The following is a 15,125-nucleotide window of genomic DNA, read 5'->3' on the forward strand; positions in this document are numbered from 1 at the left end:
ACTTGCCAGTTAAAGTTGATAATTCAACAAACTGAATGCATAAGTGATTTCTATGTCCTGGAATGTTCCAAGGAGATAACAAGATTCCCCCTTTTCTGGATGTGTGTGTCTGCAACCACGTCTCTGTTAGCGATTAGACTAATGAAAACCATCTGAAAGAAAAGGTTGTGGGGAAATCCTCTCTTAAATGTAAACTTCATCACTCTATATCAACATATGGACATGGTTATGCCAGGACACCAGAGTGAACTCTCCCTTTGCTGCCTGGGGCACTGAAGTCAGAGGAGGACGTTGTGGGTGGCGTTACTTCCCGCCTGGCTAGCCAGGTCTGGGGGTACCTTCACAGTCCCAGTTGTAGACGTTAGGATGACCTGGCCCATTGGACCAAGCCTCAGGACTACCTGGCCCAAACTACTTGGGTTGGGTTACAGATCAAGTTGCTGCCTGATGATTCCTGTGGCCACTACCCACAGCGGAATCTTTCCTCTCTAGGAGTCTTCCAAGTTTCAACCTACTAGGGAGTTTTTCCTAACCACTGCACATCAACTCTGCTGTTGTTTCCTATTTGGGGTTTCAAGCTATGTATCTGTAACATCACGACAACTGCGGATTTAAAAAGGGCTTTAAAACATCTGATTGATTGATAGAATACCAGATGTTGAAGTTTCTGCCCATCCAGCTAAGAATGCTCTAGACTGAGTAAGCCTTTAATAGAATTTAATAGAATCATTTTACATTGAAATGGATTCTAGTGCTTGTCTAGGAAACCAGCTCCTGTAATTATTCAACACAAGGTCAGTGTGATGAGATGATTAGTGGCTGACAATTGGATAGTTGTACTTACTGAGCTGTAAAGTCCACTTGTATGTGCGCGGGGAGGGGAAGGACGACTGCTTGTCTTTGTGCTTGTCCTTCTCTAGCTCCTTACTGTGAGGAGACACCACCCCAGGGGAACGGGACAGCTTCTGGCTTCCCTTTGACATGGACTGTTTCACTGGAGTCAGCTTATTGGAGGAGTCCATGACAGCCAGGTCCTCACTGTCACTGCTGTGCCCTGTAGACAGACAGACACAACCAACTTTTAGTCCACCTTAGTCAAGAATGATTGAAACACTGACACACACATACACACGTTTCTTTTTTGCAGGCGAGTGGAAGGAAAAGATGGAATCCATGTGACTTACCTGCTCCGTTCTTATCCATTTTGGACGTTGTGCTCGGCCGTTTCTGGTTGCGTTTCTGTTTCTTTGCAGAAGAAGTCATGTTGCAGTCCATCAACCTTTTCTGACCTGTTGGTGGAAATGAACATTATGAATTTGGGATGTTTCTTAATGAATGAAACCAACTGACACCCCAAAACCTAGATTTAATTAAGCAAACGTGTAGAAACAAGTGTTTGATAGGTAACCAAGTGTTTTTAGTGCTCAAAGAACTTTGACAGTTTTTAGCTCTACTTGACTGCTTTGAAAAGAGGGGCAAGTTAAGTGAAAAACCAAGTCTCAGTTCCAGTCCCTCAGATGGTCCGGGGCTCTGCCCGGTATAATTATTCATCTGATGGACTGAGAATCAAAATTCATGTATCTTTTTAAAAGGACTTTCTACTTCCCAATGGAAAAAGGAATGAGGCTGACAATCTGAAATGTTATGTCCACTTCCCAAAATGAGCCACATAACAGTATATTGATGAACATGATATTGAAATAAATCTAACATATCATGAATATACCCACTGCCCTTTCCTGCTTCTCCCCTTATCATTCTTGTCTTTCCAAAACAGTCTTCACACATCCATAAACCAAACATGTATAAAATTATATAGAAATGTGTCACCAGCATATAGAGCTTTTTATAGTCCTTCCATATGACCCACCTCTATCCTTGGTGTCCCTCTCTGGTAGTGACATGCTGGAGTTGCTGGAGCTGGTGCTGGCTTCAAAGCAGTTGGAGTTAGCAGACTCATTATCCCCTAGCCCCTCTTGTGACTCCCCGGCTACACTATCCACCTCAATGGTGACGTCGCTCTCACTTTTGGTGCTGTGGGACTCTTCAGGGCTGGGGGCCGAGGTGGGGGAGAACAGAGGCGCAGTTCCCTCAGAGACCGGAGGGTGGATGTGGGTCTGTGAGTGGTGAGAGTTGGCGGTGGATGGAGGGGGAGCATGGACCTTCCCCTGACTCATCATCATCAGGAGGTCTTCTGCAGAAGTCTTGTCCTTCTCGTCCAGGTCGTCCAGATCCACTTCGTGGCAGACCAGCGCCTCAGGGCCAATCTGGGGAATCAGCTCCTCTTCGGCCCCCACGCACAGCTGTTCTGACTGCGTTCGACAGGATACACCATCTTCTTCTGGGCTTCTGCACTGCACCTCTGGAGTGAGGGCAGGCATCTCCGTTTTCACTTCAGCTGGCGTCAAGCGCTCCTCTCCTTTCAGTCCCCCAGTCTCAATCGTCTGCTCCGGGGAGTCCGAGGGCCGCTTGACCGGGGAGTCTGTGGGCCGCTTGACCGGGGAGTCCGTGGGCCGCTTGACCGGGGAGTCCGTGGGCCGCTTGACCGGGGAGTCCGTGGGCCGCTTGACCGGGGAGTCCGTGGGCCGCTTGACCGGGGAGTCCGTGGGCCGCTTGACCGGGGAGTCCGTGGGCCGCTTGACCGGGGAGTCCGTGGGCCGCTTGACCGGGGAGTCCGTGATCCTTCTCCCAGGCGAATCAATGGGCCTCCTTGCCGGCGACGCCATGTAAGTAGTATCCTCCCGCTTGTCCAGGCGCAACTTCTTGTCCGACGTCTTCTGCTCAGTGGCTTTACGCTTGGTCACAGCTCGGTCTTCCCTGCAGATCTCCTCTGTGGCTGAGTCTGTGTCGGAGTCCATAGACGGGAAGTCGCTGTTAAGGAGGTGCTCAGCAGGGAGACAGCGAAGGATCACCATGGGCTCATCCTGCCTCTTCAGGGGGTGGGGGCAGGGAGACGACTCCGTCTCAGTGTAGTTAGGAGTGGCGGTGGGCGTTTCAGAGTCTGTGTTGTTGTTCCTCTCTGGCTCTCTAGCGTTACTTCTACGTGCTGCTTTAGACCTGGGGGATTTGGAGGTAGGGAGGTCCTCCGCCTTAGGTCTGTCTGGTTCAGGGCTCATAGGGGGCACCAGGGTCCGTTCCTCATCCAACTCCTCTTCGTTTTTCCTCTCCTCCTTCAGCTCGATTATCTCAGGGAGTTTTTTCTCTTGCAGGTGCTGGTCCTCGGGCTTGACAGGGGACTCATTCTGTGCTCGGGGCTCGTCCTGTTCGGGGGGATCAGTATTTTCCGGCGGCTCTACCTTTTCCCTGGTCTCCATCTTTGCTGGTGGCTCAATCGTTTTCAGGGGCTGGGCTTGTGCCTCTGCCTGGGCTGCAGCTTCGGCCAGTGCCGCCTCTGCTCTTCCCCTCTCCACCCTGCGGTCCTCTTCCTCCTCCTGCTTACGGGCCGTGGCGGGGTCCGTCCTCTCTGCCCACGCAGGCTTCGATTCAGGAGAGTCCTCAGACTCACTGTCCTCTGAAGAGTTCCCTGATTCTTCTACAAGAAATAAAGACAGCAAATATACTTTTTACAGTTAAATAATCCAGCCGACACTCTAATCCATCTCCAGTAGGGAGTGCAAGGATTTTTGTTTTGGCCACCTATGGGACTCGAACCCACAACCTTTAGCTACATGGGATCCAAATCCATGGTTAACTTGCCTTTATCAAAGGTTTAAATAATCATTACATTAAAAACTAATGGACAATTTTACTAACACAGATTAACTCTAGTCAAAATCTAGCTTCATGGAAAACTTCCACAGAACAAACATCTTTAGTTAAGGTCATGTGAAAAAGTATGTACACCCTCAGGAAAGATGTCAATCACGTTTATTAATAAAGGTAACCCAAAATAAAAAAAGACAATGTTTTTAGTTTGAAATAATTAATGCAGTTAAAATGAATGGAAATAACCATCACAAAACAACTGCTAAAATTCAGGGGGCACAAAAACGGAAATTAAAATCTAACTTTGCAGGGTCCAGCCTTCCATAAAAATTTGATTGGTCTTATGGGTGTGTGGTAACACATCATGCCAAGATCAAAAGACCTATTTAAGGCCTTAGAAAGATTGATGCCCATGAATCCGGGAGTCGTCACAAAGCCATTTACAAGCAATTCAAAGGACATTATTCCAGTGTCCGACGCTTCATCTACAAATGGAGAATATTCCAGACCACTGGCAATCTACATGTGAAAGGTTGTCCCACCAAATTCATCCCAAGAGCTGACCAAAAGATGCTCATAGAACTCGAACTCCAAGGTAACATGAATAGATCTACAGGCCTCTCTTGCCTCAATCAATGTCAAAGAGCAAAGAGACAGACAACTGTTAAAAAATGACTGCACAAATGTGGCATACATTGGAGGTCAGGAAGGAAAAAGCCACCGTTCCAAAAAAAAAAAAATCAATATCATTGCCTGAAAACACTTGGGTAAAGATCAAAATGATGTGGTCTGGACAGAAAAGTTATCTGAAACCCTGCCTTTGAACAGAAGAACCTCCTATCAACCATACAGCATGGTGATGGTGGCATTTTGGTGTGGGGCTGCTTTGTTGACTCAAGGTCTGGCTAATTTGCAATCGAGTTAACCATGAATTTCATATAGTACCAGAAAAGTAATCTGTCAAAAAACAGAACTGAAAATGTCTCCTGAAACATGACAATAAAATTTTTCCATACTAAGAAATTGTATTTTTGTTGACAGCAAAAATGGTTTCAAAATAATTTTCTCTGGCATGTTAGGAATTTAGCACAAAGAAAAAAAATAACATTCCATTACTTTTTCATAATGATGGTATCTGTGTTTGGTACAACATGGCCTCATGCAGCAAGAAATGATTACTAGTTATCCTACCCCAGTGATATACTGCATCTACATTCCCAGGTATGTTGACCTACCATTGGAGTTGGCATCTCTGTCTGAGTCATACATCCCAGACGTTCTTCGTGTTCGTCGACGAGGAGTGCCTGTTCACAGACAGACATACTTAATGAATGGAGCGGTCACAATTTACTTTTATGACATGTCATACAACCAAATCTGTCCATATATAGTCCATTACAGTCTGAACATTATTTGCCAACACCGGGTTTTGGTATGTCTCTTACCCTCTCCGTTGGGCAGGGCTGACGCTTCGGATTTGCTCTTGCTGCTGGAGCGCCCCTCACTGCTGGGGGTCTTGGAGACGCTGCGGTTGGTGTTGGGGGGAGTGGTTCTGAGATGAGGACGTCCGCGCTTCACCCCACCCAGCTTCCCCTGCTTGTCCTCCTCCCTCTCCCCATCTTCTTTGTTCTTGACTTTCTTTTTCTGGTTCTTCTTTGTTCCGCCCTTGTCGACAGGCCAGATGATCCGGTCCGCTTTAACCCACTCATCATACCTGTGTAAGCGAAATAAAACCACAACCGCTTAACGCTCCGTCAGACTATACACCTAAAAAAAACAACGCACTGATTGCACTATGAAATCCCGTCCCCGTCATGTCTCCAAGCTGTTTGAGAGCGGAGGCGTTACCCATGGTTACCTGACGTTCCAGCCGTAGTAGTGGACCAGATAGAGGACATCTCCCGCATCATCGTTCTCTGCCTTCTTGATGTTGGCTTCGTAGATCTTCTGGGTCTTCCCTCGACCGTATTTAACTTTCACCTTAGTCCCTGTCACAGAGTCTTCAGAGTCATCCTCCTCACCCTCACCCCTGCACACACACACACACACACACACACACACACACACACACACACACACACACACACGGGCACACACACACATACACACATACACACACGTCTCAAATTAGAGCCAAGGTTAAAGGGAATCCCTGAGAGTAAGAAAAAACTAGAATCCATTCTTGTTCCCATACACAGAATGCGGAATCTTGCCTAATTTGCATATTTAAGGTTGTTTCATAATAAAAAACTGGAACTAACCTAAACGTTGTTTTGCTAAAGTAGTCTGGCCTAAGAACCCTTCATGATCAACGAGTCCTCCAACAGACCTTTGGGCTCACTAGAGCCACCACAAGACCCTTAAATTCAGTGAAGACACTCTTCAGACAGTCCTACAAGCACTACAATTTCCCAAAATGAAAACAGGCCTCATTCATTCATTCACACAACAGCATAACATTTGGCAACAGGTGTTCATTGCGAGATAATTAATGGAGAAGGAATACCCGTTTGCTTCCTGCTTAACACTGCCGTGAGCGACTCACTATAGCAGCACATCCAATAACAGATCAAACATTAAAGGTGAATCACAAGACAAGCATGTTAACCACGTATGACATTACATCTGCTAATGTTCCCAAATTCACAACATTCTCTTCAGTTCAACGGCTACTGCTTCTGACAATCACAAAATGGAGGAACTTGAGATGGACATATACTTCATGCCTGGAGGTGACATAAACTCATGACATCTTAAAATTGTGCATTAACATTCCACCTTACCTCTCTCGGACTCTCCTCTCCCTATCCTCCTCATCCTCTTCATCATCTTCATCATCATCGTCCCCATCTCCCTCAGACTCTTTGTCTGACTCCTCTAGGCGTCGGCTACGTCTCTTTCCCGGGTTGTCCCCTCCATCTGGCCTGATACAGTCTCTCTGACCTCCTGTCTCCTCTCCGCCAGGCTCCCCAAGCCCCACACCACTCTGCTCCTCCTTCTCCTCTTTAATCTTCTCCAGCTTTGCGGGCTCCTTCACCTCTGCTTTGACCGGGGTCACGGTGCACCGTCTTCTCCCCTACAGCAGAGAATCGTGTCAAGTGATTAACGTTTGTGCCGGAGGAACCCAGGCTGCTGGCAGGCCAATCTCCCTACAGCTCACAGCTCTTTCTTCCGTCCCTCAGACAACCCAGGTTTGGAAACGCCTACTCACCCTATGACAGGATAGATCTTTGCGGCCCTCTTTGTCGCTGTCGCTCTCTGACCCGGGCTCCTCCAGAGCAGGCTCGTCCTCGGTGGCTGTAGCAGGCTCTGTCTTGATGGTTGCGGCTGAGCCCTGGCCCTCCTCCTCCTCCTCGTCCTTGGCCTCGGGGAGGTGTGTGGCTTTCTGCTCTGTTTGGGCTGGGGGGGCGGGACACGCCTCGTTGTGGTGGATGGTCCTGAACACGATGGAGGCGGAGCGACAGTACTCCTCAAAACCATACAGGTACCTACACAAACACAGAATAAGCACACGAGTTCTAGATCAGATTTTATGAAGTTGTTTCATAGTCATCTGTTTTTAGGGTATAATGGGTGCAACCTTTATTTTATATCAGCTGTGGTGTTTACATCATCCAATCTACTTGTTTCCTAAATTAGCTTTGGAGTGAGGGGAGGAAGTGGTTTGGAGAACTGTAATGGCAGCCCATAAAGGGCTTCACCCTACAAGGACAAGGGGGCCTTCTAAGTATCCATCTCTATTCAGTTGTCACAGTGGTAGTACAATATGTTGAAAATGAAGTCCAACTTAAAGTCAAATCATTAGAGGAAATAGGCACGTCGATTTCAGAGCATGTTGGCTGCCACAACCAGCATATTTGAATAATTAAAGCTTTAACAAGTACAAAACCAAAAATAACATTAACTCCCAAGTGCTAGTTAGCTCAAATAGAGCGTTTGATTATAACCAGCACTGGAAGAATTGAATTCATACACATTCAAGCACTAGCACATGACATTTGCCGTTGAAATACAGGCACTGTAGAAAACACATTGCACTGAATAACAGTAATGAGCGCTGAACATGGTTCAGAATGAATACACCACCCTGACTGGATGTTGGGAATTGGTAAAAAGGCAGGTTTAGATTCACTATGGGAAAAACAAATTCAGGTCCAATTAGGGGACTGTGCTTGTTGTGCCTCAGCAGAAATCTGCCCATATTTTGATCCACTGCCATAGATGCGTCTTAAAAGATACACCTATGATGATAAAAGAAACACATTTGGTTGGGTTTTGGTGGCTATAATTGTGAATTTATATACTTAGTTAAGAAACCATCATTTAAAATATCTGCTTATCTAATTATCTAAATATCTGCTCAGCAATTCAAGATGTGAATGCTGATGTAAAGCATCACTTTGGTTACATAATGACTCATTTGAAGCACACAAAATAGTAATATTAATCCAATGCATTTTTCACAGCAAGATCACAAGAGCTTTAAAGCAATACTGTTTGAATGGTGTTCAGTGTTACAGCAATAAGTTTTGATGAAAACCACGTGGTAAAGAGCTCATCAGCGGGAAAAAAAACAACAAAAAAGACACCTACTTTCTGTAGGCAGTCTTCACATTGTAGGAGGCAGCCGAGTTTAGGACGGGAATGCCAAGGTCCATGTAGATCTGTTTCCACACAGACCCGCTTTCAATCTGCAAGAAGCAACAAAACATATGAATAATCAATCATGTCGGCTAGGCGTTTTATGAGCAGTCACAACAGACGTGGACAAAATGCTATCAACATCCCTTGATCCAGCGCAACAGTCCAAATGTTTCAGTCAGAGCTCAGGCCTCATTGTTGTCGTCTTTGCCCTCACGGCAGCTGACGTTAAACCACCAGCCAGACCACCCCTCCATGACCTTGACAGTCCACTAAAAAGCTACATGCTGCAATCCTGCTCAAATGAAGAGAGGCGAGGCAAAGCTGGAGAGAACAGATTGTTCACATTAGACGATGAGACCAGACAGTCTGCCTGCGTGCCGCTGCAGTGAGGATGACTAGAGAGAGGGGGAGAGAGAGGGGGGGAGAGAGAGAGAGAGAAAGAGGAACCGGGGGAGGGAGAGGGAGTAGCAGACGAGAGCTCTAGCTGTACAGATGAGATGCACTCACATTGTCACAGCCCCCCTGGTGGTAGACCAGCCTGAAGAGCTTGAAGAGGTTCAGATCCTTGTAGCCGAGCACGGGAGGCTTGTTAATTGGCGTCCCTGAGGAGAGGGCGAGAGGAGCGGTGACGTCACATGGAGAAGCAGCAGTATGTCTAAGGACATTGGGATCCTTTTTATTTCATAGGCTATCGAATGACTGAGAAGGATGCGTTGCGTAATGACGAGCTGCAGTAAAACCTGAACAGAGGATGGATGGGGCATTCAGAGCCTGAGCCAGGCCAGGGAGAGAAAGTGTGTGTGTGTGTGTGTGTGTGTGTGTGTGAGAGAAAGAGAGAGCAAGAGTAAGCCCACAGGGTGTACCGATGTGTCTAGTGCAGTGGTTTTCAAAGCTCTCTTTGGGGAAAGACCAGATGCTCCACAACATTGTTAAAGCCCTGAACTAACACACCGACTCACTAACCCACAGCTTGATGATCAGCAGAAACAGCCAATCAGGTGGCTAGCTCTGAAATGGTCTGAATACATGGAATGCCCCTGAGGAGAGGTTGGAGAATCACCGCTCCGATGCAACAGCTAGAAGGTGCATGCCTACTCCCCACCTGCTTGCAACCCCTCTGGCTTCAAGTCCTTGCGGTAAACAGGGAAGCAGCTCTGTGCACACACTTTTTCATGCCAGTACGCAGCCTCTCCTTCGCCAAGACAACTTAAGGTAACTGGGTGTCTCCGCGGCCCCAGGCTAACTCAGCAGGGGATCCCAGAGATGTGATGTGCCAGTCCACGACACGTGGACACGCCTCGCCACCGGCCCGCCACTGCCTTGTGGGTCAGTCTGGGAAGACAAAGGGCAGGGGGAGTACACCCTGAGGGACAAGCAACGTGTCGGCGCTGTGCCGGTGAGTACACGGAATAAACGGGAGCCCTGGCAGCCTCAAGTACTGACGGAGAGGTGCCGGGCGTCCCAGGATTCCACCATCTCAAAAGGGCCCTTGGGACGTGCCCACACAAAAGACCCTTAACATCCTGTGTGCAGGTGTCCGCCTCTGCCACGGTGAGACCAGCATCCGCAATCTGCCATGTCTGGTTAAGGGAGCAGTCATTGTGTGCACCAAGAGTTCTGAGACGTCTGAACACCAGGCCCAGGGCTGTCATGTTTGCCGGCAGCTGGGACCCAAGCGGCAACAGCTCTCGGCAGAACCCCATTTCATTTAGGACCCACAGGGCTCAACCCAACAGGGGAAGGGCGTAGAGGACACAGCATCAATGTTTCTCACTCAGACCTTCCTGAATAGGATGACACACCTATTGGGACATTCCAATCTATTGTCAAAATAAAACAATACTCTCAAACTGGTAACATGGAATGTAAGAATTCTACTGGCAGCTAACTGAAGAACGCTGGCAGACAGCTCTGCAACAGCACGGACACTGATCAACACTGAGAAACCAGGCTCCTGGACAGAGGCTCTCTGAAGGAGGTGAACCAGACCTTCTAGACAATTTTCTAATGATTCACCAATACGCACCAATCTCCTGTTCAAACATATGAATAGGTATCCAGGAGGCCACATTTTCTAAATCCAGCATGAATGGGTCAGAAAATGAATTACAATGTTATGAACCATTGGTGGACAAATGTTTGACCCATCCTGCTCTGAAAATACCTTCAATCTTCTAACTGAATTGATACAGTCTCTACTTCAGTACCTTACGGACCTATCCACACAATGCAAGTCACTCATCTCAAACTCTGATAACAGTGCAAAACACAGCTCGGCAGCTCAGGCCGTATTAGTAGGGTGATTTTAGATGGATTCCCGGGGTCAACTGAGACACGTAGGGGTATACAAGCATACATAATGTCTTGCCGAGGGCACATCTTCGTTCATTCAATTGCCATGTTCACCCCAATAAATGCTATGGGTTATTTTCCTTGAAATAGCAGTGAATGAGTCGAGTGTTAGATGTCAGGGGTGTCGTTGTAATGCCGTATTGTGGTCTATTTTCACTTTTGCCAGATGCACTGTGTGTGTGTGTGTGGGGGGGGGGGGGGGGGGGGGACTGAAATTGGAAGGGGGACAGTGTAACAGGTTCTGTCTGTTTTAAAGGTGTGTCAGAGGCCAATCAGTTGGCCCTACCATGCTTTCAATTTGTATTTTTTACATAACTTGGGAGAATGATGTGTCTTACTGTTGAGGACCGGCGTTTTAAAAATGTCCTTGATTGTCACATGCAGAGAGCTAAAACGTCCATTAACCAGTGTCTTTATCCAGCTGTCGCATAGCTCAGTGGTCAGAATGGCGGTCTCTGCATACATAGGTTGCGAGTTCACAACCAAGTCAAGGCAATCCTTTATGATTTTGGAAATTAACACTGTTGTTAACATCAGACAATTCTGCATAACTGACAAGAATGTAAATGCACATCTGCTAGAATGATTAAATGGCTTGTAGGATGTTACGGAGAATGATCATTACAATAGAATGTGGTGATGTTTTTTGTTTTAATGTACTATAAAGTAGGGATGTGCCGATAAGAAAATTATTTTACTGATACCGATAGACGATATTTATAAGACAATGTCAGTATTTTGTCATTTCTGTACCAGTCCTGTGCCGTGCCGCCACTGTAAAATGAACACAGAAAGCACAGTCTGAAATTTAAAGCAATTGGCCGATACTGATTGTGGGCCGATACATCGATGCATCCCTACAATTAAGCAACTGAATGTGGTTCGGTAATGTAGCATATTGTTTCAAAACATGGGTGAATAATGCGTCTTTCTGTTGAGAGCGAGCATTTTCAAAATGACCTTGATTGGCACAAGTATAGACAGGAATCGATTAAACAACTCAGGAAGCCCTAAAAACCCCATGAAACTGTGAGATCAATGGTTAGACTGGTACTATGGTTAAAACATCAGCAGCCAAGGACAGTATGTTTACTGATGCCTTGTTCACTATTCTACTGAATTAGAAAAATGGGCAAATTAATTACATAACTGACTGATCCAGGATCTCAGAAACATCCTCCCGGCTGAGCTTCTGACACTCAACAGTATCTAGCGTTTACAGAGAATGGTGCAGTAACCAACCACTGTGGATGAGAGAGGTTAAAGGACGACAACAAGAATCAGGCAAGCTAACCGGAGAGTCAGACAGGAGGAGTAAAGACAAAACAACACTGGTGTGCAGAACACCATCTCTGGATGCACAACTTCTTGGTCCTTGTTTCAAATGATCTCTTGTAACAGCCAGAGTCATTGTGAAGATGAATGTCTTTCGTCTTGTCCTGTGCTATATTCTGACCCGCAGCTTGGCCCTCCCTCCCTACGACTGGGTGGTATCACTGGGTGGTATCACTGGGTGGTATCACTGGGTGGTATCACTGGGTGGTATCACTGGGTGGTATCACTGGGTGGACACAGGCTGCAGGCTGATAGTTGTGCGATAACTGAATAGTGCATCGATCACTAGCTGATAAACATACTAGTTGAACAATCTTGTTCAAAGGAGAGCATGACGTCAAATAAGCTTGGCACACAGTGTGCCGTTTATTATAGGGAACAGGATAATGGATTTTAGTCAAAGAATGACTTACTGTCTAATACTGGAATAATCACACAGCACCTGGGACAAACTAAAAACTTTTTGCTGGTGAAGAAAATATGAATGGCTGGTAGATTGTTTTCTGACAAAGTGGATGGAGAATTTTCACATGTTCACATGTATAAAACTTAACCGCAATAAAATGCTTGTGATCAGGCAGTCATAAAGAGCAAAGCTTTTCAAAAAGCAAAATGTATTTTACACAAACATTTATCAATCATGATAAGGATATTGTCACTTCCTTTGAGTCTAAAACCATCAAAATCATACAGCAGTCCTGTACACAAGAGATGTTTGAATGGCACATGAATATTGCCTGGAAGGGCAGTTCTGGTTGCCAACTGGGTAGGCCTCATTTCTTCACAAATATTTTATAATATTCACCAAAATATCTAAACATCTTTCTCATGCCTTCATAATTAAGGCAGTGCGATTTTCTAGACATTTTAGGGTATGAAAAGGATCCCTGAAATGGTATAACCTAGTGTTCTGTTAAAGATGTCTGCAGTAGACTGCTAACTGTGTTTTTATTTATAATATCAATGGAAAGCTAATCTAGGAGAAATTAAAGGCATTCTGGTCACTAATCTGTACACACCAGTCTGCATGCCAGGGCTGATTACTGGTCAAGACAAACATTTTCGGTTCTGAAGCACATAAATCAACTATTTAACAGCTAACCTATTAAAACAATAGGTACCCTAATTCATTATATATTACATCCCCTGCGTGAAAATTGTCTCAACTCCCGCCACTGAGAGCCACAAACAACACTGCTAATACAGTCTGCAAAAACAACTTGTATCAGTCAGAATGTAAAAGCCATTGTGTGTGTGTGTGTGTGTGTGTGTGTGTGTGTGTGCACACGCGTTTACGACTGTCAGTGCCAACAGTCCTAAACTGTCTCCACGTCTCTCTGAGACGTGCACTCATTCAACCCATGTCAAGACTCCAAACCCTGATTTGGTGTGGATGTCCACCATGTGTCAGTTGGAGACTACTGGGGAAAGGAGTGAAGGAATGCACCAGTCAGGTATAGGGCACCACATAAGGAATAGGGTGCTGTTTGGGAGGCTCACCTCGGTCCTCCATGAACTTATAGAGCTGCTGCAGGAAATGGTCCCTCTCCTCCGGATCGGACTCGTCCTCAGGCTGCAGGCAAGGGAGACACATAAACCTTAAATAAGCTAACTCAGCATCAACCAATGACATCGTGTTATACATTTTTTTATAAAAAAAAAAATATCACAAGGTGTTTTGACAAGGTCTCATGACAAAAAAAAAGGTAAATAGAGACCAACATGTCACCAAAAATGTGTTTGCAAAGCATTCTTAGAGTCAGTGATATGTTGCAGTTATGGTGTAAAGTACTTTGTGTGCCTGTCGTTTTAAGTAGAAGGTTCTCTACCTCAGTAGATTTCCCTTAAGGTTAAGTGACCTTAAGTCAATAAGTACTTATTCAAAGCATGGAGAACAGTTGTTTTTACATCATCTGTTAAAATCTTATGCCTCTCACAGCAGTGTCAGTAGGTATTAATGTCTGATGTTCATTTACAAATGCAGTTTAAAAAAAATTATCTATAAAGAGCAATTTCTGATTAAGACGTTTACCAACCAAACCCTCTGGTAGAAGTTGAATTACCTCAATCTAAATCACATTGTGGAACCAATAAGCATAGTAATGGACTATATGTTAAAGTAAGATCATACGTTTGGCCATAATCATTTGTTGAATAATTCATGTGTAAAAGGTATAGACTAAAAGCGTTAATTCTATTCATGTTAACACAGTATATATTTAGGAGTGAAATAATGTTTGTTCTTTATATTTTTCAGTGTCACCCTTTCCTTTTCAATAACCCTGTGGTTTGAGAGAACGGTCTTCAGAGTACTTGATGAACGAAAGACGTTTAGCTGACAGTCAAGACATGTATAGCACACAGTTGACAGCACAGTGAGCTATTACCCCTGTTGTTTGTGTAACTTACAGTGCATGCAGGGCTATAGATGTCTGGCTCTGTACATATGCAATAAATTACCACAGAAGAAACACTGCCAGATTAAAATGAAGTTTTAAATAGAGGAACGAGAGAAGAATGTACATACTAGTGACGTATATATAGTGATGGCCATTAGAGGCTTCATTACCATTCTTCTAGCAGCAGGATATTATGCTAGCAGCGCTAACTCAGATTTTCTTTTTCAAAATAAAAGCCATCATTGAGATATAATAGGCAATATAACAATCTCGTCTGTCATTTTATGTTTGATGTCCACTCCAATGTTGTTCTTGTCTATTCTTTATTACAGATTAGATTGTTAACTATATGGCCTTATACATTTCAATGATGGCTTGTTTGGCCATCACTACATATATAAGCTATGATGTGTGTGAATTACATCTTAAAAATTTCGTTTTCAAAAAACAAATTAAATCGGAATATAAAATATGGCAAAATAAAATAGAAAATCTCAGTGACAAGGTTAGAAATAATGATTTTTAATTCAAATAAGTGTTCTTCAAAGAATCCTCCATTTGCAGCAATTACATCCATGCAGACATTTGGCATTCAAGTTGTCAATTTGTTGAAGTAATCTGAAGAGATTTCACCCCATGCTTCCTGAAACACCTCCCACAAGTCAGATTGGCTTGATGGGCACGTATCAT

General features: G+C 45.0%; 1 protein-coding gene across 3 annotated transcripts in view; it reads right to left on the minus strand.

Moving 5' to 3' along the window:
• Positions 1-15,125, minus strand: part of arid4a (AT rich interactive domain 4A (RBP1-like)) — a 33,883-nt gene that overhangs the window by 3,287 nt on the left and 15,471 nt on the right. For all 3 annotated transcript variants that reach the window (XM_029125365.2, XM_029125367.2, XM_029125366.2), the window contains exons 12-22: positions 13,537-13,609; positions 8,857-8,951; positions 8,299-8,396; positions 6,917-7,193; positions 6,489-6,781; positions 5,564-5,734; positions 5,151-5,419; positions 4,941-5,009; positions 1,871-3,532; positions 1,185-1,289; positions 845-1,054 (exon numbers count right to left, since the gene is read on the minus strand). In XM_029125365.2, the coding sequence (XP_028981198.2) occupies positions 845-1,054; positions 1,185-1,289; positions 1,871-3,532; positions 4,941-5,009; positions 5,151-5,419; positions 5,564-5,734; positions 6,489-6,781; positions 6,917-7,193; positions 8,299-8,396; positions 8,857-8,951; positions 13,537-13,609 (3,322 nt within the window). The remainder of the gene's footprint in view (positions 1-844; positions 1,055-1,184; positions 1,290-1,870; positions 3,533-4,940; positions 5,010-5,150; positions 5,420-5,563; positions 5,735-6,488; positions 6,782-6,916; positions 7,194-8,298; positions 8,397-8,856; positions 8,952-13,536; positions 13,610-15,125) is intronic.

The sequence above is a fragment of the Esox lucius genome, chromosome 15 (assembly GCF_011004845.1).
Source record: "Esox lucius isolate fEsoLuc1 chromosome 15, fEsoLuc1.pri, whole genome shotgun sequence".
Classification (NCBI taxonomy): Eukaryota; Metazoa; Chordata; class Actinopteri; order Esociformes; family Esocidae; genus Esox; species Esox lucius.